The sequence below is a fragment of the Haliotis rubra genome, unplaced genomic scaffold, assembly GCF_003918875.1.
Source record: "Haliotis rubra isolate DU_JTF1 unplaced genomic scaffold, ASM391887v1 Scf101, whole genome shotgun sequence".
NCBI classification, from domain to species: domain Eukaryota; kingdom Metazoa; phylum Mollusca; class Gastropoda; order Lepetellida; family Haliotidae; genus Haliotis; species Haliotis rubra.
This window is the reverse complement of record NW_025764904.1, coordinates 103,560-130,443: the sequence shown is the minus strand read 5'-3', so window position 1 is coordinate 130,443 and position 26,884 is coordinate 103,560. Positions and strand designations below refer to the sequence as shown.

The window sequence follows — 26,884 nt, the reverse complement described above, 5'->3', positions numbered from 1 at the left end:
GCTATTTTCACGGATGCAGACACACACATCCCTTGGAAGTCCTGATATGTGTTTTTCAGTGTTGTTATGAAGCTTTGCTCCGATTAACCTTCTTACCCTTATCGGATCGAGGTATCAATCGATGGAAATGACTGTTTTACTCCTATACTTGGGTAACCCCCAAACATGTAAGATAAGAAAGATACGCTGGTCATTTAACGAAACTTTGAATGATTCATTCGTTACGGAATAAAAATCTTAAAACGTGTGAATGCTTCACTCCAAATCAACATTCCGCTTGTCTCGTAATTCAGTTAACTCATTATCTGTTTGGTGGTATATCAGTATGATGTTTCATTCATATATTATCTATCGTTGCTGACTATGGATGAGAACGACCACCCAAAAGGCTCATTTGCCTCACGCGTATGTAACTCTTTTACTTTTACACTATCCAGTCTGTATATAATGGAATTTTATCAGATGATCCCAAGGTGAGATCAGATCATACTGGACAAATATGTTAAACGTATTCAACGATATCTCCCATGGGTATCTCTATGTCCTTAATTACAGTGACCCGTGAAGACCAGGGCTAGAATTGGTCTTCAGCAACCCATGCTTGTCGTAAGAGGCGACTAACGGATTGGGTGGTGAGGCTCGCTGGCTTGGTTGACACATTCCATCGAATCCAAATTGCGTTGATTGATGATCACGCTGTTGATCACTGGATTATCTGGTCCAGGCTCGATCATTGGCAGACCGCCGCCATATAGATGTGTAAACACCAAACAAACAAACAAACAAACAAATACAGTCACATGGCGGATACCTTCTGAGAAAACGTATAACGTTGAAAGACATTGAACCGTTGCAGCAACGTTACGTTTCAGCAGGGATGCGCATCTACGCTCCGGGCTGGACGGGCCCCTGTAATATTCCAATATGCATTCTGTCCGTTTAAGCTTCATCTTGGCCTCAATAGGGTCATCATCTCCACTGGTAATGATATACGAGCAATTTATAGTCTCGTTGCACGAGATAAGATTCGTGAATATTCATGAGCTAATCAATAGGCTGGTGTATGATTCATCCGGTAACTTCCTACATGTATAGGGAGACAGTTCGGTCATTTAGGGTAATTGTATTTTACGGGAAAGGCGGCCAGATTGTCTACGGCTGACATGTTTGTTTTGCCTGATTGAGTTTGAGAGACGACACACATCCGTCTTGTGTTCAGCCAGAGAACAGCGAATCCTACTTGGAGGAGCTCTTCCTGTTTCGTTGTGAGGAGTTTTACTGAAGTTGTTGTAAAGCTTGTAATAGTCAGAACTGCTTTTTTTATGTTAGTTTCAGACCTTTCATACTGATACTTTGCGTATCATGTATACTCAGCCAAAAACGAAATGCAAAAGTAGTTTTCAAATGCTTTATGTATTATATAAATAATCAACATATCATAACACATTGTTCAAATTTGTCATAAGTCATTATCACTGGCCATTGTTACCAAGGTTAATCCTGGCACATATGGACCAGTCGATTGTAACGATTAAAGCCATCTTTTTTTAGTAACTTTGATGGCCCCAGGATGGCCTGGCATAGACGCCCGATTAAACCAAACAGATAACGAATTATGGCCTGAGGAATGTTCACACTCTCTTACGGCAGTGCTTGTGCCAACTGTTGGAGGTTCTGTGACCTGATCTCAGACGTTGATCAAGCGCATCCCATAGATGTTCGATGGGGTTTAAATCTGGTACCTGGGTTCCTAAAAAAAGCCGTTCTTAACCTTGCCCTTGACATGTACCAAGTCTGTTCTACCAGTATGGGAGATGGCGGCCCACACCTTTACACCTACTCCACCAAACCTGTCCATTTCATGCATGCACTTTCGAACATAACGTTCCCAACGACATTTCTAAACACGATATCTTCCGCCTGTACGGAGAAGCAAGAAACGTACCAAGGATTAGGGTATGGTTACCCTTTTCGCGAACACATGCTGTTTCCAGTAGTTTTGAGTGAAATAATCACGTATTTCTCACCGGAATTTTTCCCTTTTAGCCCAGAGGAATTAGCGTTTCGGCAAATGACTCTGTGTTGCAGATGTTTTGAATAATGTAACGAGTCAAAAGCAGTTTGTGTTCTTTCCGTTTAAGAGTCGATTAACGAATACCTCAAAACCCCCAAAGACCTGAAGTAACCCGTTCTTCTTCTACGCATAATACCAACACTCATGTCGATCCGGGTAATTATGAGTCTTCAGCATCTATGGACGTCGGTTGGTCAGGTTTGCTGACATGATTGATACAAGTCGACCTAATCCACTTCCTGATATCGAGGCTCATGATGTCAATCCCTACATTATCAAACACAAATCCGATTTAGTACAGACATTTTGTGTAAAAAATAACAAATCAAAACCAAAAAACACTGCAATTTGTGTTCTTTCCGTTTAAGAGTCGACTAAAGTTTCAAGTCCTGAAGTAACCATTATCAAACCCAAACCCAACTGAATACAGACTTCCGCTTTTTTCCTTAACATTAGTGAGTTCAGAACAAAAAAACAAAAAAACAAACCGAACAGCAAAAAAACACAAAAACAACATTAAACGTAACGCCCGTTTTGTTGTACAAAAATTATATCCAAATATGTAAACAAATAGTACGGTAATGTAATTTATATTTGATAAGCAGCTACGAGGACGTACGCTCGATTGTAACCTTTTATGTTTTTGCCTTTTTGCATCAACAAGTGATGTACAAGACTGTCATACCCAGAAGAACTGCGATCTCTCTTGGAGCCATTTGCCTTCTTAAAGCCATGTTAAATCCACAAGAACACTCGCAGGAGCATCTAAATAACACAGCTCAAAGCTTTATGTTCCATTCAGAGGAGACATGGCTACCTCAGACTGTTTACGTAACCCAATAGATGGAGAACGCTCTTCTTTCCTGGAGGTTTCTTTCTGCGTATTCATGAGATCTGTAGCCAGAAACACGGAGCCCGGAGGGACGATTGTCTATGGAAAATGTTTGAGATTGTTCACTGTAAAAAAATTGATTTAAGCAGTTTAAGCCATAAATCGATCGCGTTTTCTGGAGTTTAACTGCGCAATCCGGCTGGAATCTCCATAGATCTGTTTGACTGATCTTGGCGTTGTTGATATGCAATTGCTGCTTGTGGTCGGAAGGTACGCGAAAGCTTCCAAAAAATATTTATTTGAAAATGCAGTAATGCAAAAGGAATATGTTCTTGGTGCTGGCCCGGTTTCTTCATAGGAAGACATATTAATACAGGATAAGGACAGCGTTGCATATTTACGGGTTCGGTATAAAAATACCAATGAATTTATTTCTGTCCTCAGGCAATACTAATCAATATATTCAACAAAAATATTTCCATAATCTTCGTAAATCCAAGCTGAAAGAAGAGTACATTTAATGATTCTGATTATGTCAAAAACATGTGTTGATGTATCAATAGTTAGTGAATGAGTCAGGTTTTAAGCTGCCTTTAGCAATATTCCAGCAATATCACGGCGGGGGACACCAGTAATGAGCTTCACACATTGTGGCGTTAATTCCACTCGATCATCGCGTGTGTTGAACGATTGTATGTTTGGTACCACACTCGAGTCTGTAAATAGCCGAGTCTGGACCAGACAATCCAGTGATCATCATCACTTCCGCGAGCCTGACCACCCGATCCCGGTAGTCGCCTCTTACGACAAGCATGGGTTACTGAAGACCAACTCAGACAAGTGTCAAAATTATACATAGTAGCAGGTCTTTACGTGGCATTTAGAAGTGATATACATAAGGAAGACTTCTATATTACGAGGAACACAACGTTTCGGAGTATATCCTTACTCCTTCATCAGGGGGTGTCAACTTCGTAATAATGAGAAACACGTCAACTTCTTTATATGATGAACACCTGATGAAGGAGTAAGGATATACTCCGAAACGTTGTGTTCCTCATAATAAAGAAGTTGACATCCATAAAACTCTCTTCCTTATACATATTTTGTTCCTAGCGGGATTGGACCCGTGAAGGTCCAGGTTAGAATATTGATCTTCACTAACCCATGCTTGTCGTAAGAGGCGACTAACGGGATCGGGTGGTCAGGCTCGCTGACTTGGTTGACACCTGTCATCGGTTCCCAATTGCGTAGATCGATGCTCATCCTGTTGATCACTGGACTGTCTGGTCCAGACTCGATTATTTACAGACCGCCGCCATATAGCTGGAATATTGCTGAGTGCGGCGTTAAACAACAAACCAACCAGAAGCCTCGATGTGACATTTTGACAAGATCACTGAAATAGTTTATTCCGTTCAGTACCTATTTATTGCAGTGAATATGGCAAAATATAGGTAGGAATATTGCTGAGTGCGGCGTAAAACTAAACTCACTCACTCACTCCTAGTAGAATTAGATTCACGCTGCTTGTTATGATGTATAATAATAATATTATTATTATTATAGTCCATTTGTACCGCGCTATTTCCATTCACAGTAAATGCTCAAAGCGCACAGAATTAAAAACATAGTCACTTGAGATGAAACTAGTCATCTGGATATAACATTCTGAAGAGATGAGTTTTGAGACTTCGTTTGAAGTCATGTAGATTTGAACAGTTTTTCAAACATTCAGTACATGTATATGTAACACGTATATCAAATATATCTTATAAACTCATATCATATGAAACTGCCCCCTTCTAATATGAAGGTAGTGTTATTGGTATGGGTATACATAGATGGGTATCTATGGGTAAATAGATACAAAACATAGGTGTTCGAGCCCAGGTCTGACACAAGCACGTCTTGGCCTTCCTGTGTGATTTGCTCTCGTCCAGAATGAACTTTGAGAAATCATGATTTATTAAGCTTCGTGCTGCCTCAAGGAGTTCCAGAGTAATTTCCATGAATAGCAAGACTAAAATCGATCATTTGACATTCTATATTGCACTATGACCACTTCTTGTTTGCCTTAAATCACACGGCTGGAGCCAGGGGGTATTAATTTGCAAAGGAATCCGGGAGTAAACAGTTACACGCGCGCGGACGATCATGGCGCGCGACTGATGCTACTTCCGCCCGATGGATTCCGAAGAAGTAAAATTAAGCGCGGATGAAACCGTCTTCTTCCCGTAGACTAGCCAAAGCATTCAGCAAATTCAATAACTCCGGGCTACTGGTGATGTGAGTGAAGCTGGCACGGGAGCCGAAGGGTCTGTCGTTCAGGCGAAAGGGTAGAAACTCGACTCAGCCTGTCTTTGCTTGGTCAATTCATTACTGAATGGTAGCCATCAGCATTGATTGTGCGAGCTAGACCACGCAAGATTAAAGTCGAAAGGGGTCAGCAAATTACTATGGTTGCCTGTCGTCTGCTGGTCTAGAGATTCGTCAATGGCGAAAATTGGGGCCTTGCTTGTTTGAAAATTGGTATTTGCTTAACACTTGATAAAGCCCTGAGGACGAGCAGGAGAAATGTCCAACCTTCTGATTGAGAGAGTTAATGAACAAGGTTTAGTTATATTGGGAAGAGGACATCGGTGTTGTATTTCTTTTGTTTTCAATTGATATCGAATGGAGGAGTTTGTCAGTTGAGTTTGAGAAGGATCAATATATGATCGGCAGATCGGGTCATATTAACAGATGGCGCTGTTGAGTATGTGATGCTGGAGTGGATGCTTGGCATGTGGTACAGCAACGCTTCTGTCATTTCCTTGGAAGCAATAACGTATTGAATCTTGTCTGAGGAATCGGTATATACATGCTGTGTGGTGGAAATGGTTGAGATTTTAGAGTAGTACTTGGAGGTGCTGAACTGCGGTTTTATGATTTTTGGATGGAGTGAGTGAGTTTAGTTTTATGCCGCTTTAATCAATATTCCAACAATATCATTTCAGGGGACATCATGAGCTTCAAGCATTGTACCCATCTAGGGAATCGAACCCGGGATATAGATTGTGTGTTGAGGATATATAAAACGTTGATAGAACAGAATTTACAGAACTGACCCACAGGTACCCCCACGCCCAAACTTCGATCGACCTCTAATGAGATAAAAGCGCGCGTACATTATAACCTACTCAAAATTTGATCGAGCGCCCGATACGCACGTATGCTGTCCCAATACATCCAGATTTTCAGTTGTTAAGCGCAATTATTTATCCAGTGCTCTCAGGATTCAGTGCTTGTAGGATAATTGATGAATGACACCGAGAAACCAAACGATGTTGGTTTAACGGTTTGTGTGATTATTGCTGTCTTAAGCATTAAAGCTTGGCTTCAGTCCCTTAACACCCATTAATACCTTCCATTTGTTTGCGGCGGATAGCTGATCGATTACAGGCCTCCAACAGAATTATATCTGACCATGAGATCAATTTCGAAATTGATGATTGCAAATTTGAAATGTGTTATGTTAGTTGTCAGTAAGGCTCTGCGCCTGGCGCTGTTTGATTTTGATTCGGAAATGAAATTGGTTTCGTAATGGAATCGAAATTGAATTTTGTTTGCTGAGGGGATATTTCATACATTTCCGGGTTTCCAATTTGAAAATGGCATCTGTGTGTTTGTGTCTTAGTTCTGCAGTGCGTATGAAGTTACGACGACACCAACGCAATCGAACATGAAATGAGATCTCAGTTAAAAAGTCTGACGTTCAAAATCTGTGTTATTTACGTTGGTAAAGCAAGTGTCTTCGTTAGTCTTTGACAGATCATATTACAGATCATGCTTCCGAGGGACATTTATTATGAGTCAGTGAGTAGGTGGGCGAGTTTAGTTTTACTTCGTTTTATCAATATTCGAGCAATATCCAGGACTCCACACACTGGGCTATGGGGTTCACATACTGTTCTCTAGTCTAACATCTATTCTCTGACATGAACATATTTTACAGAAAAAAAACAGTCCATAATGAAAATATATATCTATATAATGAAAAGGAGCCCAGAGACTTTCTTCAGTTTCAGACTTGCCACATATTCTCAGGGGTGGAAATAACCCATTGCCCGACACCCGAGTCCAGTGTTTTTTTCTGTCGGGCAAGCAAATTTGTATATCACACTGTACCGGTGTCCAGTTGATATTCCGATGTTAATTATGTTGTTTATTTAAAAAATCAACAAGAAAACGTCCGGTATAGTGGGAAAATTATCAGGGCAAGTGATTTTACATGTGCCACTGTACCGGAGTACACTAGCAATTTTAAAGTTATTTCCACCCCCTGGATTCTAGACTTGTATTGACTCTCTTGGATAAATTTGTTTCAAGGTCTGTGTGACAGACTAACTGCACCAATGTGAGAAATAGAACACGGGTCTTTGGCGTGACGAACGAGCGCTTTAACCACTAACCCCAGTCAGTGAATGAGTGAATGAATGAGTGAGTGAGTGAGTGAGAACAGTATTTCAGTAACTGTTATATCGCTTAGTTTTGAAGGAAGGTCGGAGGTGATATAGGTTTCAATCGCTGGCCGCTTTTGTGAAACCACACGCCACACTCAGCAGTATTCAAGCTTTATGGCGGCGGTGTGTAAATAATCGTGTCTGGACCAGACAATCCAGGGATCAACAGCATGAGTTGGATCTGCGCAATTGGGATACGATGACATGTGTCAACAAAGTCAGCGAGCCTGACCACCCGATCCCGTTAGTCGCCTCTAACGACAAGCATGGGTTGCTGAAGACCAACTCTAACCCAGACCTTCACGGGTCGGAGGAATTAATAAGTAACCAAGAAATCCTTTTTTTCGGAGGCATTGTCCCACAACGAACCTTTAACTGATTTGTAGCTTTAATTCCAAACCGCAGATCATATTGGCTTGAAGTAATTAAACATGTATTCTATTCTGTAGATTAACATCTAACGATAGCCGCACAATGTTATGACAACTGCGAACCAAGTGGGAATTCGATGCTTGGAAAATCCATGTAAATGTGAAAATGATGTCGTTTTCTAGAGATTAGATGGACCAATGGTTTGTACAGGCGCCAGGTATCGATTAACTGATTGTCTATCGATTACCCTGTCCCAATCAGCAATAACTAGTCTGTTTCTGTTGGGGCGCGAGTACAAGCGGGCGGCCGTGGTCGCCAGTTACACGCCAGTTTGAGTAACGTAGGGTACTTACACATAATGTTTGTGCGTGCCTGTTTCCGAGCCATTAACGGTTTTATGGCTTGCTAATTGGACTTAACATATGACTTTGGTTCCTCCAGGGAAAGAGGTTATTCTTCAGCTGGTGGTTGCTGGAATGGTACCAGGAGGTCTGGTAACACTTGCCGATAGATTTCCTGGCAAGTCTTTATACCATTCACACTTTGCTACGGATCAAATCATGGATTCAACAGAAAACTATGATGTGGGTTCAAATTTGGTGTAAATATCTAAGCTTATTGTAAGCATGGATGCTAGGTTTCAGTTTGTCATTGCATCTTGTGGAACCCATACCTGCTATTGACAGGTGTTGTGTGCTTGTCAATGACTCGTTCCATGATTTGCAAAATGGTTGGTTGGTGCCATGAAAACCATTTTTATGGCTACTCATGTATCAAGTGCATAAGGTTAGATTAAAGTGAGTGTTTGCCTAAAGAGGGGTTACCATATTATTATTTATCCAGTTTTAAATGGATACGATTTCAAATTATACATCTACGTTTAAGTAAATTTGTGAATTTTTGTGATCCCTAGCAAAGTGTGAGTAGTAATATGATGTTAAATTTCGTAGTACGAATATACAAACACTGATGTGTCGAACTTACCGTTGTGTCGATGTGAAAGCTTGGCTCCTTCATATTCTTTCTTTATTCAGTAATTTTGCGGTTGTGTCGAACTCAAAGTATCTGCTAAGGTCCCTTCAACTTCGACACCCCCGTGACTGTATCTGTAGGTATATTTCAGATTCTGGTATTGTACTGAGTTTGGCACCATCCATTCTGACTGAGTGATCGGGTGTATTGCCCATTTACTTTGAACAGTATTTGATCTCTGTCACTGCGTTTAGGCTCTACGGCGGTGGGGTAACTCAGTGGTGAAAGCGACTGTTTGTTACGCCGAAAACGTCGGTGTGATTCCCCACATGGGTATAAAGTATGACGTCCATTTTTGGTGTCCCCCACTGTGATATTGGTGGAATATTGCTGAAAGCTAAAACTAAATTCACTAAATTCACTTACTCACTCATTCAGCTTCATGCAAGCAAAACAAGGAATGACGTAGGTCACTGAAGTTTGCGCCTTTGGTGGAGTCCAAGTGCACGGCCAAGGTGCTTATAAACACTCTGTGATTGTAACCCATGATTACAGGTTTTGGCACATCTACTTGCAGATCCACAGTAATCTTGGCACCAGTGTATAATTTGGGATACAGAAATGAACTTAAGATTGTTCCGGTCGACAATAGAAATCTTCTAAAATTGACAGATTTTAGAAAATCTTAAGGATTTTTAACTCTGTATATGTTATAGTTACTTTTAGTTTGTTGGAACATGATTAATTCATAAGAACTATGATTCGCCAGCAGGCTGTAGTTTTCAGTGGGTGGGTTGTTGTGGGTTCGGGAAACTAAGCAAGCCTGCACATAGTTAGTTGGTACCTGACAGACAAGGATCCATGGCAAGCCAACAAGTAAATACTTGGTAATCTGACTCACTGAGACTTGGGAAAGCAACGCAGCAAACTGATTAACAGACACAGTGACACCTCTAACAGACAACAGGCGGTGCCCTGGAGACAGGGAGACGAGAAACATCCCATCCATGTCAACGCTAGTGGTCCGTCCAACCACCATCGGTGTGGAGAAACCTCCAGCTAGGAATCTTGTGAATTCTTGTACATTCTTAGAAAAGGAACATTCCAAGAGTGTTCGGGAAAAATCTTACTATCGTCTTTATCGAAGGATTGTACTTTGTACTCGTGCAGACAGGCGTAGAGTATGTCATAAAGAACCTCGGTATTATGCAGTGATAGTTGCGCAGATATAACCAAAATACATACATTTTAAAAGACGCTTTGCACCGTTTGAACCGAAACGAGTATGAGTCATAGGAGGGCTCAGTGGTAGTATTCTCCCGTTGTCTGTCAGGATCCGCTTTTAGTTGCTTCGAATCCTAGATTCACCCACTGCAAAAATCGGACCAGCGCCCAGTTTCGAACTTGCTCAGCGTTGACTTGATCGTACCTCGTACTACTTAAACGTAGACATACGCCAGTTATATCGCTACGATCGCTCTGTGGAACGGGGTCCTGTACTCTATGGGTTTACGAAACGGCGAGTGTCTGTTGTTATATGACATGCCATGATTGTAATGACTGCTACAACTTTCCATTCAACGTGTGACCCGTGAAGGTCCGGGTTAGAATATTAATCTTCAGTAATCTATGCTTGTCCTGGAGGCGACTAACGGGATTGGGTGGTCAGCCTCGCTGACTTGGTTGACACATGTCATCGATTCCCAATTGCGCAGATCACTGGATTGTCTGGTCCAGACTCAATTATTTACAGACCGCCGCCATATAGCTGGAATATTGCTGAGTGCGGCTTAAAACTAAACTCACTCACTCACTCACTTATCAACATGTGAGGTATAAGACAATTGCCTGTGAACAACACAGTCAGACAATCTTGTGATTGGTGGTGTGATTCAACAATCCACACTGACGAGTTATACTGATGCACGCTCACGTATTCTCTGGACTGATTCTAACCCCGTCTCCCCATAATAGAGGGGTTTTCTGCACCTAATTTACGGTATATTTTATTATCTGTCCATTGTGTTTGTATTATGGTCATTAAACCCGGTAGTTATAACTGTGCAATCTCTGATGTTCAAGGTAATTCTAGAGGTAACCTAGTGGTATAAGCGTTCGCTCGTCATGCCTAAGACCCGGGTTCGATTCCCCACATGTGTACAATGTAAGACACCGATTTGTGGTGTCCCCTGCCGTGATATTGCTAGAATATTGCTAAAACTAAACTTACTAACTTGCTGTTACTCAGCATTAGGAGAGTAAAACAAGGATAAGTCGGCTCGGAGTCAATGTACCGTGTCTGTGTGGGGTATTATGATATTTTCGATATATTGGTAGGTTAGCGCTATGAAACCTGCTCTAGTCCAGACTGGCACCGAAAAAAATGGAGCACAGGTCACAGGTCACAAATCAGGTCAAGTTAAGCCACGCTGGTCACGGAGAGGTCTTGAATGGGTGACCGTGTTTGGCAACTTGACTCCTGAGAGTTCCTAGGACTTCTGTGCTGCCCCACAACGAGGCACCTATGTGATCATACCTTAGGCAAGAGTGTTTGTTCAAAATTGAATCTGTTCACCCATCATAAAATGGGTACCCGGTGGTATAAGTCATGTGACTATTAACAATCTAGAGCCTCACGGGCAGCATGGGTTATCCGGGGTAATAACGTCCATTAAGTTGTATGCGTTTAGAGCAGGTCCCTGCGAAGTCGGATTCAACGCTATATAAGAGGCCATGTTATTATCAGCATTATATATAACTGCAAACACACGTAAATGCACGACGCTGCATAAAAGCAGTACTATTGAAAGCAAAGTCAAACAGCATTTTACCTCAGCTCTGATTTTCCAAATGAAGAGAGTCCAGCATATGTCACTGTCTGATACTCTTACACAAACCATTCGCTCTGTCAAACAATGTCAAACAACTGCAATACATAGCTGTCGCACCAAACATTAATCTTCTTAAACGCAATATTGTACAGACACATTATTAAGTCACCATGATGAATGTCCCTCGAGTCAATCACATTGCGCTCTTTTCATAAAGATTCATCAATCATGTTTCTGGCTTGAAATATTGATTTGCCAGAAACATAAGTTAGTCTCTCTTTGATTTATATTGAAATCGAAACGTCAGAATGATAAACAACCACATGCTTCAAGCGCTGCTGTTATGTGGCGCCATCCATCGCTGCCTTACTGCAGAAATCAAACGCATCCATCAGAACCGGAGCTGAAGTTGAAAGACGTTCCGATCTGTAAACCGCGTCGGCTTAAATTTACATGCTTTTAAATAAAATACGAAAGAAATCAAGCAAGAAATAGATTAAAGCACGCAGGCAATTTACATGACAAGAACAGCTGATTGTTGACTACGAACTTCCTTAATCATCAAACTCCCGTACCAGTGATCTTCCCTTGACGTGTCTTTTTATCCTTTTATCTAATAATTGGCTTTTTTCTATCTACTCTTGAATTGAGAGGGTTTTACAATGAGGCTGTTCGCTTTGATCGCGCGCTGGAAGAATTCCTCAGAAGATTAACGCCATTTCTAGGTGACCCAAATGTAATTAATATCCCTTTCAATGTGTTTACTGTGTAGGTGAAAAAATGACAAGTGTCTTGGAGTTATTTCCTTTTTTAATATTTTGTGATTTGAAAATACAAACGCACTTGGGAAATACGATATCTGACGTTCATGTCGTTTGAAATTCAAGCTATTCATTATGCAGAAATAGGAAAAATAAGGTAACGGTAATGTCATCCAAGGCATCATGACGTCGACGCAAAGGGATTCATCTTCGATGATTTGATCACAGAGATCATTGGTGTTATGATATTCCTGGGCCTGGTTCCACAAAGTGAATTTATCGCTAAGATGATCGTAGTTCCCATACTTAAACACGATGGTGCTTTGATGATCGTAGCTACCGCATTAAAACATGACTTGTGAACGTCATGGCGCTAAGATGATCGTAGCTCCCATATTAAAACATGACTTGTGAACGTCATGGCGCTAAGATGATCGTAGCTACCGCATTAAAACATGACTTGTGAACGTCATGGCGCTAAGATGATCGTAGTTCCCGTATTAAAAGATGACTAACGATCGCCATGGTACTAAGATGATCGTAGCTTCCGTATTGAAAGATGACTTACGATCGTTATGGTGCTAAGATGATCGTAGCTCCCGTATTAAAAGATGACTTACGATCGTCATGGTGCTAAGACATAGACATACTTTAACACAGGTTTACGAAATTCGTAGTGCTACGATCGATTTGCACAAGCGGGCCCATCTCCACAATCCAAAATGTTTTCTTTGGATCAGTCAAGGTCTGACTGCTGTTTATGGTATTTTTTGATTGTATCGAAATGTTAATAAAACATGGCAATCATTAGCATTAGCATGATTCACAAGTTTTCCCGTACGATCCTCGTAATCCTATGTTCCAGAAAACAGTCACAGCTAGATCTGCTGTAGCGTTAATGATGTACTACACACCTTCGATAATCCTGGAGCTAGGGTCTTGTTATGGAACATTCCATGCAGATTGATAAATGGTCTGAATATCTCGACGGTCGACACTGTTTACCATTTTTATTGGAAGTTCTATGTTTTGGGCAAAGTCCTTGACATGATCTATTGCATCTGTAGCGAATGTAGACAACGTTTAAGTCGTCTCGTGCCTGAGGAGAGTCCTGTCTAATGAACCAGACAGTGTCTAATTCATTCCTCACCTCGTCCAGAATCCTAGTCAGGAACCTACATGTGAGCCGAAATTGATCTTTACCCAAGGGAGACGCGCTGACGGTCGTTGTAGCTTGATGTTGGGGTGATATCGACAATCCTATAGCTTGTTGTTGTGTATATCGGGCTAGACTTGTGATATAAACATTGCTTAAGACGTCGTTAATCTCTCCTTTCACGTGTCGCTTCTTACATGGACGTGCAAATGGTGCTCTCAATCCTGCGAGCTGTACATGTGTAGGATTTACGTTACCATTTTATATTCCGCTTGTTCCTATGGACATCCAGTGGACATACGACGGCACGTCCCCGTGTCATTGTAGTCTAATATGGACACAATATTGACCTGTCATATACTGAACGAAACAAATAAGGGAACACCACTTCACGGCAGTGTTCCTTTATTTATTCTCATACTTACTCCCACAGCGATATTCAAAGCTGGTGATGAAAAATGGCAAATCAGAAGGGAACACTTGAATTTTCCATTTGTTTCTCCCAGTATATATATAATAAATATGTGATCAGCATCCATCTGAAATCGCTTAAGACCCGGGTTCGATTCCCCACATGGGTAAAAGGTGTGAAGGCCATTTCTGGTTTGTTCCGCCGTGATATTGCTGGATTGTTGCTAAAAGCGGCGTAAAACTAAACTCACTCATTCTGGTTGCTGTATCCGTGACCTAAGCATATTACATGCATTTGCATTCATAGTATGACATTAATGAGTTTAATATGGACATACATTGACAAGCAACAGTTACGATTCCAGTTGTCGTAAATCTTACTGACATGCAAATGACGTCTGATAGCACCTATACTTTCATGTATCCGATAAAATAGGTTCCAACAGCTAAATTGATCCAATTATAATTATTAATTCACATCCAGGATGCTTGACAGCCCAATTAAATGACGTCCCGCAGCAACAACGTTGTTCATATTCCAGACCGTGTGGCAGGTAGGGTAGCCTGGTGGTTAAAGTGTTCGCTCGTCAAGCCGAAGACCTGGGTTTTATTCTCAACATGGGCACAATATGTGAAGCCCCTTTCTGTGTCCCCCGCCGTGATACTGCAGGAATATTGCTAAAATCGGCGTAAAACTAAACTCACTCACTCACCAGACCGTGCACGTTGATCGAGAGCACGCTTACCGTTAATATAGCAATGTTTTATAACCATATAAGGACAATGGTTACATGACATGCAATGCATTCAGATGCATATGCTGGATTGTTTAGTGGTGTGACGTTGACACTTCAAGTCAGAATTGTTCCTTTGTGCTCCTGTTCATGACTCGGCTATATCAAAAGGAATTGATACTGTCTTCAGAGTTCTACCACTGATCTTATTTCTATCATTGCTACTTGTGTTTGGTGTATCAGCCATTCCCAGTTTAATTGATATCTTTCAACACTATTGTCGACGTATTCCCTTGTAAATCCGTTTGCTGGGTGTTTAAGAGCTGTGGGATGAGTATGACGTTGTAGGTTTTACTTCGTGATTGAGAATCGCTCAGACACGTGCATTTCGGCTGCTTGTAAAGGCCACAGGATCGCCGCGGATTACCCCACTCAGATATACTGACTCCGAGTGACCAGTCCTTGCGCCGATGTCTTTTGGTATGAATCGTTTTAACAGCGTTTTGTAGGTCACAAACGACAGGATCGGCGGATTGATACAGTGATCAGTTTTAACAGCCCTTTGTGGTCACACAGGTACTGATCGGCCCCTTCTTGACGTACCTGCCCTGTAGTTGGTTGGTTGATTGTTAAACTCAGCAATATTCTTCCTATTTGGCGGCGGTCTGGAAATAATCGAGTCTGGACCAGACAACCCAGTGATCAACATCATCGACCTACGCAGTTTGGACACGATGACGTGTGTCAACTAAGTCAGAGAGCCTTACCACCCGACCCCGTTAGTCACCTCTCACGACAAGCATGGGTTGCTGTAGACCAATTCTAATCCTGATCTTCACGGTTCTTGCGGGACAATCTATAGAGCCATTATGTATGTGACAATCTGTATGCTAGGTCAGAAATCTTTATGCTTTAATTGAACGCAGATTTTTTTCAATGTTAGAATTCGTGGTTACTTTTATTCTTTGAATTTTGAGGAATCTAGTTTCGGTTCGAAAAAGATTTCTGCAACAAACTATCACAAACCAGACATTGTTTTATTGCGTTGTATTTTGGAAAGGACGCACCAATGGTAAAACTGTAGTAAAGATATATTGAAGAACACCTGGTGTCATTACTGATTTTTCAGTGGTTCGTTTCATCACTGTTTTGACTTTTTAGGGTAAGGACTTTTCCGGCATTACTGTCTTTTTGATATAGGAGACAAAACGTAAAGTACTTCATCTGAGGAAGTTCAGCAGTTAAGGCTCTGGCTCATTACATCAAAGGCCGTGTTAGATTCAACACTTTTCTTGGACTTGGTAGGACTCTAGTGGAAAGTTATTATTCTGCACGTGGTTGCGCACGTGAGGCTGTTGGAACTTGCTCAGTCTTGGAGTCAACGGTTAGATTATTTACATAACGCCGTTAAAGAGCTGAAGTGGTGATGAATACAGGGCAGTGCTATAAACAAATCTCTTGTGATCCTGAAAATAGTATAAAATGCAGGTGCGATCTAAAGCAGAACTCTCCAGAAGAACGTATACAAGTGATCTATAAACCCAGATGCCAGATAACCTGTATATACAATTATAAGAGATACATTTTTATGTTGCCGAAATAGACCCAAATAGGCAAGAAGTACTTAAAGCTTTGCTATGTTCTGAAACGATCTGAAAATGAAGCTTGGAGTTCCGCGGATATGGGTTAATGTAGAATTGGGTTTATATTGCTGCGAGACAGACTCGCTTATACGTCGTTGGAGACGTCTTTGGGTAAAGTAACCTTATTTCGTGAACGTCGTCAACGGCTTTCTGTCTCGTCTGGCGAACTGCGGGGACACCAAAAGCAAACCCAACCGCACCCATTATACTTATAACAATACACCCGTGAAGGTCCGGGTTAGAATATTCATCTTCAGCAACCCATGCTTATGTAAGAGGCGACTGACGGGATCGGGTGGTCAGGCTCACTGACTTAGTTGACACATGTGATCGGTTCCCAATTGTATAGGTCGATGCTCATGCTGTTGATCACTAGATTGTCTAGTCCAGAATCGATTATTTACAGACCTCCGCCATATTGATGGAATATTGCTGAGTGCGGCGTAAAACTAAACTCACTCACTCACTCACTCACTTGTTAAAGTATGGGTGTTGTGGACGGTGTTGCAACATGGAGTAGAAGCTTATACTGTTATATAGCCGGAATATTGTTGAGTGCGGCGTCAGATTATTAAACTCGAGTGTTCGTTGATGGTCGAATACTGATTGCACAAGCACACACATACAGACTCGCATACACACGCATATACAAACACAGACACACAGCAGAGACAACATATTTACGAAGTAAATATACGGGTCGAAGTTCTTAATTTGAATGTATAACGTGTTTTTTTCTCATTGAGTCATAAACACATGATTATGATGTTGTTGGAACGACACTGGATGTGGTTTGATTATGGAAATAATTTGTAGCTTTCGTTTTCAAAATACAGAAGGAAAACTATACTGATAAAAAAAATGAAAAAAACCCCACGGGAACAGCTATTATGAGGTAGCATGTGTTGGTCCTGAAGTTATGTATGTAGATTGCACAATGTATTTTGTCGGTAAAGCCATTTTTGTTGATATCATATTACAAGATAAGATATGATAAGTTTTTTTGTGCATTGTCAATTTGTTCCACGGGCATATTTTTAAATTTGTAATATTCCGGCAGCTGCACACATCAGGTTTGAACAATATTTGAGCTATGTGACTGGGTATCAGCTGCGTGCCAATCCTAAAATAAAGCACATACCATGGATGCACCAAACAGATCTGCACTTATATTATCCCAAATTACGCTTTCTGATATTACTTGCTAACCCACTTACGTTTGTTTACTCACTCACTCGTTTACTCACTCATTGATTCACCCACACACTCACTCACTTCTCTCAAACTCACCCACTCTCACCCACTCACCCACTCACTCACGCGCTCGCTCACTCACTCACTCACTCACTCACTTCTATACTTCTCTCACCCACCCACCCACTCACTCACTCACTAACTCACTCACCACCCACTCACGCGCTCGCTCACTCACTCACTCACTTCTCTCACCATCCACCCAATCACTCACTCACTCACCCACTCACTCACACATCCACTCATCCACTCACTCACTCCAGTAAAACAGATCGTATACGTTTAACATTGATAAAACCACCATACCTTGTATGGTGCAGACCAACCATGGATCGACAGTATCCGGAATCCGAACTCTATCCGCCTCACATACTTATTCCTTGCTCTCTGTTTCCAGTCCTACGTCAGCTGCACACTCGGTGTCCACAACATTGGTCCAATCCTCATCTGCTTCGGGGCGGTCAGTGCTGTTGGCTCTGTGGTCATTGGCTACATCGCCGAGCACATCAAACGGTTCCTCTTCATCACAGCCGGTGCTACCTTCAACGTCGGACTACTCATTGTGCTGTGGTTGTGGAAGCCGCAAGCAGGAGACGTCCCTAACTTCTACGTCGTCGCAGGTTGCCTGGGTCTCTGTGATGCTATCTGGCAGACGCAGACATACAGTAAGTACAGCTTTACCACAAACCCATCTTCATCACACAGGCGAAACGGTGGGGTAGCACAGTGGTTAAAGCGTTCGAAATTTCGGGTTCGATTCCCAACAAGGGTACAAAGTGTGAAGCCCATTTCTGGTGTCCCCCGCAGTGATAGTGCTGGAATATTGCTGAAAGAGGCGTAAAACTAAACTCACTCACTCACCTTAATGAAGCAGGTTTAGATTTCCCAAGGTTACTGAATGTCCCTTTTCACTGGGGTTCCTTTTTCAATTTAAAAGGAACTGTTTGTTTCTATTTACATCATATATGTTCAAAGACTAAGTAACAGTGTAGAGCCGTATGGGAGATGGGTGGTTCAGAACCTGGGCTTAATCTAGCCTTGGGAAATTTAAGGCTTTTTCGTAGCAGAAAGAAGGGGAAATGATATGCCGGTGAGACTGAGTACAACTATCCGTACATACTAATCTCTGCCAATTCCCATCACGTCCCTGAGGTCAATCGGTTTTCTTGGAAATAATTTGAGTTTACATGATGCTGGAACACGGTATGAAAATCTTTCACAAATTAAAGGTATATCCGAAACGTTTATGCAGTTCATCAAGCACTCTAATATATCAGTCAGACTGACTGACTGAGTTTGGTTTTACGCCGCTTTTAGCAATATTCCAGCAACATCACGGCGGGGGGACACCAGAAATGGGCTTCACACATTGTACCCATGTGGGGATTCGAACCCGGGTCTTCGGTGTGACGAGTCAACGCTGTAACCACTAGGCTACCCCATCGCCCCTTATATCAGTCAGAAGTCATGGATATGTTCACAAGGCAATATTTTTGTATAGGGCCAATATCCAGCTCAGCTGCGGAAAGGCGCTTGTTTTTTACATCGATCATTGATGCACGGCACATTGTATTATCAATCTCAACTTCCTGGCGAGCGCACGACTCTTGCAGCCACTAGGCGCACCGAGTTAATGTGGCTTTCACTTTCCTACGAGGTACCCGTTCACAGCTTGGTGGACTGGGACACATATATAGTTTACTGCATGTCGCTGTACCCGCAACTAGGTGTTTGCACGTATTCATGTGGCCACCATCTGGTCATATACCAACGGATTCGTGGGTTCTTCTAAGTGCACAGGGTTGTGTACACTAAGGGTGTATATAACCGATGTAGTATCATACATGGTTGATGATGGCTCAGATGGAAACAACAAGAAATGGTTATTGGAGGTTGATGTTGTTTATACATTATGATAGTTGTCTTTTGAGCATTGTGAACTGTTTCGGTGTCTGTTTACAGGCAAATCACGTTTGAGAACGTTTGTATTTTTTCATTATGTTTTGCCCTACAGTTTATTAGCAGTCTGTCACCTTCACATGTCAGTGCTATGTGAATGAGAGAGTATGGCTTTACGTGCTTTAGCAATAGGGCCTGTAAGTCTCGCGAGGCGCTACTTCCGGTATCAAGCTGATTCCCGTCTCCCTTTGCGCGCACCAATTTGCGATATGCCACTCTCCTACCCAGAGAACCATGCGGCAAGCCAGCATAGTATCTCTGCCACAGGCCAGAAAAATGTGACGATTCGTCACATCTTGCACCGACCATTCAATATAATTTACATATTTCTCAACTCTTTTATTTTTGACGAGTCTACACAAATAATTAAACATCTTTGATAGAGTGGTTTAGTTTCATTGAGAAAATATCCTAAAACATGTAACACTATTTCGATTTGTGTAGCGATCCTTTGTTTACATAGGTTGTACGGCTCCACGTGCTGTCATCGAAGCTGATGGAGAGCAAACGATACAGCCAGTTTGATATCTAAATATGTACTGTCATAGACTTTACTGTCGCAGTTGTGGAAGAATATATATGTAACAATGTAAAACATTATGAAGAAAGCGCCGAAAAGCTTCCGTGAGTCCAGTCTCTTCTTATTATGAATATGCGCGTTTGATTACAAACAAGAGAAAAGTCCGGTCACGTGATATGCAAATTAGCCTGTGGCAGTGATGTTATGTTAAGTCATCGCTGTGCCGGAGTGTGGCGATATGCGAGACGGACCCAGCTTACTTCCGGTAACAGATTTCCGGTGACAACCGTATATCCAAGAACCAGGGCCCTTATTCTCGAAACGTTCGTAACCCTAAGAATTCTTAACTTTGATCGTAGCCAGTGTGTAAAAGAATGGGCTTAAGAAGTTCGTAGGGCTACGAACGTTTCGAGAATAGCTAGCCAGTTCTGGTTCCAAATTGTGCGACCGCCAAATATGACTTTACTAGTGTACAGCCATGCTTGGCTGTCACAGCTGTTGGCAGTCGCAATAGTTGACTTATTATGGGATGGTTAGATCGGAGATTTGTTATGCCTGCAAGGACTATCGGTTCTGACAACTGACAACCATTCGAAAGAAACAAAGAACGAAAGTTTAATGATCCCTCATTTGCGGAGGAACAGGCAATGTTGAAAATGTGCCTTTTAACCCACGTAGCCCCCTCATCAATCACGAGTAGTGTCTCATCTGGCCCCCAAACTCATCATGTAAGGAGAGCCTTGAACTCTGACGCCCTCCTATTCCCCCCGCGCCTCCCCTGACCTCACTGCCACCACCCCCAACCTTCTGACCCTCATGCCCGATGCTTCAGTGTTTGTTCAATTGATTACCCACTAAACAAACGCAACCGAATGACGGACATCCCACCAAGCTGTGTAAAGAGACCTCTGCTATTTGACCTGGTCTCTAATTACGCTGTGATGGGAACTGGCAGAGATTCGTATGTACGGACAGTAGTACTCAGGCTCACGGGCATGTCATTTCCCCCTTTTTCTGCCACAAAAAGCCTTAAATTTACCAAGGCTAGATTAACCCCAGGTTCTGCACCACCCACGTTCCATGGAGCTCTACACTAATACTTAGTCTTTGAATATATATGATTTAAATAGAAGCAAACAGTTCCTTTTAAATTGAAAAAGGGACCCCAGTGAGACAGGACATTCAGGAACCTTGGGAAATGTAGACTTGCTTCATTAAGGTGAGTGAGTTGAGTTTTACGCCGCAATATGCCAGCACTATCACTGCGGGGGACACCAGAAATGGGCTTCACACATTCTGCCCATGTCGGGAATCGAACTCGGGTGTTCGGCGTGACGGGCGAACGCCTTAACCCCTGGACTACCTCACCGCCCGCTTCATTAAAAGCTTTAGCATTGAAAAATGTCTGGACAGAAGGGGACATAATGCGGTTCAGAAACTGTTAGACAGACTAAGGGGGCTCCTGTCAATAAGAATGGTATTCCTTGTTCAAATCAAAAATATATATTCTCATGACCAGGATAAAGACAGACATTGACCGCAATAGCTAGATATTCTTTTGAGGTTGCCAAAAGCGGCGTAAAACCAAACTCACTCACTCACTATTCTTTTGAGGCCAATCAGTGCTAGCATCTGCCATTGATCGTGTCATAATCAGAGGACTATTTTCTGGGTTTTCCTATTCGGAACACACTTGCATCTGGGTTTGCAAGGCGACATGTTCCTTGATTAATGACATATTGGTTATAGAATCACCGCCGGAAGGGCCTTGTGTGATGCAACAACGATTGGTCTGAATTACCAAAACTGCACTGCTTGCTCCGAGAATGTCGAAATGATATATGATAACTGATGCCATGTCATGCCACACTCCAACCGATTTTATTGATCTATAGAAGCTAATTTGGATTGCTGAATCACTATACAAGGTAAAACAGATCAAATGTAAAGCAAAAACACAGATCGATGAAAAACAATAGTTTGGGTAACGTCGTTTCGAACGGTAAAAGATAACGGTTAAAGATAGCGTTACTTATTTCGAAAAGGAAGCTTTTTAACATCTGTCCATGAGAACGTATGCAGAAGGTAATGGTAATAAAAATGAAACAACTGAAAAACGGGTTTTCGGTGGCGATGTATGTAATGCGAGACCGTGAAGATCCATGTTAGAATTGATCTTCAGTAATCCATGCTTGTCGTAAGAGGCGTCTGACGGGATCGGGTGGTCAGGCTCGATGACTTGGTTGACACATGTCATCATATCCCAGTTGCGTAGATCGATGCTCATGATGTCAATCTCTGGATTGTCTGGTCTTGACTCGATTATTTACAGACCGCCGACATATAGCTGGGGTATTGCTGAGTGCGGCCTTAAACAACAAACCAACCAGAAGCCTCGATGTGACATTTTGACAAGATCACTGACATAGTTTATTCCGTTCAGTACCTATTTATTGCAGTGAATATGGCAAAACATAGGTAAGATTTCAACATGTTGTGAAATACTTGTGCCAGAAATAACATCGAACGTATTGTGTCTGTTCGTGAATACAATCGATCTACAAGTTTAATGTGTTCAGGCTTTATCTGGTCGGTATGCTGCTAGAGACTCCGTGCCTTTGTTTGATCCTAACTCCTAAACTATTGCATTATCGAATCATTGAATGTCGAGGTGCGTGATTGGCTTCTTGATTCTCACCACGAAAAGGAATTGACAACATAAAATTGATATAAATCTGTAATCAGTCGCTGCTTTCTTAAAGCATTAAAGCTGCACACTCAGAATTTAAGACTTCGCCCAAATCGTTTCAAAGGATTTGGTTAAGTTCTTGCTTAACGCCACACTCAACATTAAGACGGGGGTCTGTAAATAATCGAGTCGGGATCACACAATCCAGTGATCAACATCATGAGCATTGATCTACGCAAATGGGACACTTGCTTGTCGTAAGAGGCAGCTAATGGGATCGGGTGGTAAGGCTCGCTGACTTGGTTGACACATGTCTGCGTAGATCGATGCTCATGATGTTGATCACTGGATTATCTGCTCCAGACTCGATTATTTACAGACCGCCGCCAGATAGTTTGAATATTGCTTACCGTGGCGATAAACAACAAACCAACCAACTCTCCCTCGGTGCAATAAAGGGTTTTCATTGCTCATCCTGAACTGTTGAATGAATGATCGTGTGACTGTTTTTTTGGTTAAAATTGCGATATCCGAATTGGATAAACGAAATTAGATTCAGGATCCAATCTCGCATTATGATACTGAAGTTCTCGAAGTTCTTTCCAGCCAAAGAGTCCAAGTGATAATAATATTATTAGTAATGTATGTCATTTGTAATTCGCTTGACTCCACAACACTTGGCCATGCTCTAAGCGCACACACAAAACAATCAGTAGCGAAGAAAGAGGAATGTCTTTAAGTGCGATTTAAAACTTGAGAGAGTTGGAACAGATTTAATGTCTGTAGGGAGAGAGTTCCACAGGAAAGCAGCTGAATGTTTGAATGATCTATGACCGAAAGTTTTGAATTTAAATGGAGGCACAACAAGAAGTGATTGATCGGCAGATCTGAGATTCCTCTTTGGAACGTAGGGTGAGACAAGGGCTTAGAGATAGAGTGGAGCAGTTCCATTTAGTTATTGGTATGTTAAAGTTAAAATCTTAAACTCAGTTCTTTCTCTGATTCTCAACTAGTGGAGGGACTTCAATGCAGGCTGAATATGACTTGTTTGATTTTCATCAGATGCAAAGGACGTAAGGTAACGGTAACCTTGGTCACAAGACGTTTATGGTTATCTAGTCCTATAGGGGCCACCATTTGGCATTCCGTGAGGGGGAGCAAGGAACTGACAATGTCTTTAACAACTCATATGTTCTAGGAAAAAACCTGAAAACAAAAAAAATATTCGATAGATTGAAAAGTATTCTGTAGTAAAAAATACAAATACATTCCCTTTCAGAGAAACGATGGAACAATGTATGTCTTGAAATAGTTCTCTAAAGTATTCTGTTTGTAATTAGTCGGTCGTTTAACTGACACTTTAAATATATGTTTGTATTCAACAATGGCGGGGAAGAGGTGGCCCCGTTGCCCGGTTGCCTGGGGAGTAGCACCTTGTAGTGCAGAGCTTTGCCTCGTAGTCATATCAGAAACCTCTGATCGTGGGTTCGAATCCCAGATTTGAATGTTTTTCTAAGCAACACCGGACCTGTACTCATGTGATCGACCAAACTGGTAAACGGTTGCATGCATAACTTCGGTTCTTCTTCCCTTATTTAGCAAACACACTGATACAACAGAAATACAATTCAACGCAGGTCTAAGCTGAAATCACTTTAGACCGACTTACTGAGTTTAGTTTTACGCAGCTTTTAGCAATATTCCAGCAATATCTCGACGAGGGACACCAGAAATGGGCTTCACACATTGTACCCATGTGGGGAATCGAACCAGGGTCTTGGGTGTGACGAGCCAACGCTCTAACCACCAGGCTTCCCCACCGCCTCAGTCACTCTTAGAATGCCCTCGAGAAGAGAGTGAATAATAAACATCCCTGTTTTGAGTTTTAATAGCATTTGAAACAACACACCTGAGAGTATCGCTACACCTTGTACTGAACCTATTTAATTTTATATTCTTTTAATCTTACACTTGGGGGTGTTTCAAGTCACGGTCGTGTTGCTTTAAACGGCCTGTATCATTATCCGGCCAACCACTTGATCGCCTTACGTCACACTGAGTGTTAAATCGATGATTGTGAAGCCTCTTGCACGATAGTGTCAGCACAGCATTATGATGGGCCTACCTTGTACGGGAGAGAGGTTTTATTAATGAATACGTCATTTACACGAGATTGGAAAATCTCTCTGGATTAGCTTCGATGAACGTGTCATCGACAGCGGTTATCTCCCTTTCGAAAATAGGCCGTACACCCATTGAATTCAGGACATCACTGACTTTTTTCAATTTTGGAAGGTTCCACAGGTTTCGGAAGATGCGCATTTATTTAAATGCGTGTTGAGAGAGAGAGAGGAGATCAATCTCGTCCTTAAGGAGGTATGGTTCTGTGGGTGTTAATCTTGTCATTTTCTGTAAAAGTAAACTTGGGTAAGCAATATTTAAGTTGGAATCTATTGGATTGTCGGGAGAGGTATTTCTATGAATTTGTTGAATGTAAGTATGCTTCTGCAGATTATTCGGATGAATGGACAGATTTCGGGGAGTAACTGGCTAACCTCTAGGCATGCAGGCATTCAATCACGCACTCACTCACTCACCCTTTCAAATCATCGATTAAAGCAAGGTTTTGGTAGTTTCAATCAGTTACAGTTATATTATAGCAAATGTCTCGTTATTCGATGCATGGTGATGTATTTGATCCTTGTGATCGTTGATCGTATTATTTTTGTGGTTTGGACCTAAGATTTCGCAGCGCTTCAGAGACTATTTCATCCAAGTAAAATCTCATAACGTTTCTAATACTGTGGTCCAGTTCTGTTTTCAGGTTGTTACTTTAATTTCCTTGGAAGTTACATGTACGTTTAATACATATCCAGTTTACAACCAACAACTATCACATAAAGTATTCACCCCAGCCACTATTTGATTTTTACTTTGCCAGAGATCAACCAGCCTCACATCTTCCTCGTAGCCACTATTTGGCTTCTACCTTGCCATAGATTAACCAACGTCACATATTCCTCGTGGCCACTATTTGGTTTCTACTTTGCCAGAGATTAACCAGCCTGACATATTCCTCAAAGCCACTATTTGGTTTTTACTTTGCCAGAGATTAACCAGCCTGACATATTCCTCGTGGCCACTATTTGGTTTTTACTTTGCCAGAGATTAACCAGCCTGACATATTCCTCGTGGCCACTATTTGGTTTTTACTTTACCAGAGATTAACCAGCCTGACATATTCCTCGTGGCCACTATTTGGTTTTTTCTTTACCAGAGATTAACCAGCCTGACATATTCATCGTGGCCACTTTTGATTTTTACTTTGGCAGAGATGAACCAGCCTGACATGTTCCTCAAAGCCACTATTTGATTTTTACTTTGCCAGAGATGAACTAGCCTGACATGTTCCTCAAAGCCACTATTTGATTTTTACTTTGCCAGAGATCAACCAGCCTGACATATTCCTCAAAGCCACTATTTGATTTTTACTTAGCCAGAGATTAACCAGCCTCACATATTCCTCAAAGCCACTGTTTGATTTTTACTTTGCGAGAGATTAACCAGCCTGACATATTCCTCAAAGCCACTATTTGATTTTTACTTTGCCAGAGATTAACCAGCCTGACATATCCCTCAAAGCCACTATTTGATTTTTACTTTGGCAGAGATGAACCAGCCTGACATATTCCTCAAAGCCACTATTTGATTTTTACTTTGGCAGAGATTAACCAGCCTCACATATTCCTCAAAGCCACTATTTGATTTTACTTTGCCAGAGATTAACCAGCCTGACATATTCCTCAAAGCCACTAGTTGACTTTTACTTTGCCAGAGATGAACTAGCCTGACATATCCCTCAAAGCCACTATTTGACTTTTACTTTGGCAGAGATGAACTAGCCTGACATATTCCTCAAAGCCACTATTTGATTTTTACTTTGGCAGAGATTAACCGGCATGACATATTCCTCAAAGCCACTATTTGATTTTTACTTAGCGAGAGATGAACTAGCCTGGCATTTTCCTCGAAGCCACTATTTGATTTTTACTTTGCCAGAGATGAACTAGCCTGACATATCCCTCAAAGCCACTATTTGATTTTTACTTTGCCAGAGATGAACCAGCCTCACATATTCCTCGTAGCCATGGACATTGGACATTTCATATTT

At 41.7% G+C, this 26,884-nt stretch overlaps 1 protein-coding gene across 1 annotated transcript in view; it reads left to right on the top strand.

The window, feature by feature from the left end:
* LOC124268419 (protein unc-93 homolog A-like) overlaps positions 1-26,884 on the top strand; it is a 100,170-nt gene that overhangs the window by 71,863 nt on the left and 1,423 nt on the right. Inside the window, exon 3 of the mRNA XM_046703387.1 lies at positions 17,943-18,210. Within this exon, the coding sequence (XP_046559343.1) occupies positions 17,943-18,210 (268 nt within the window). The remainder of the gene's footprint in view (positions 1-17,942; positions 18,211-26,884) is intronic.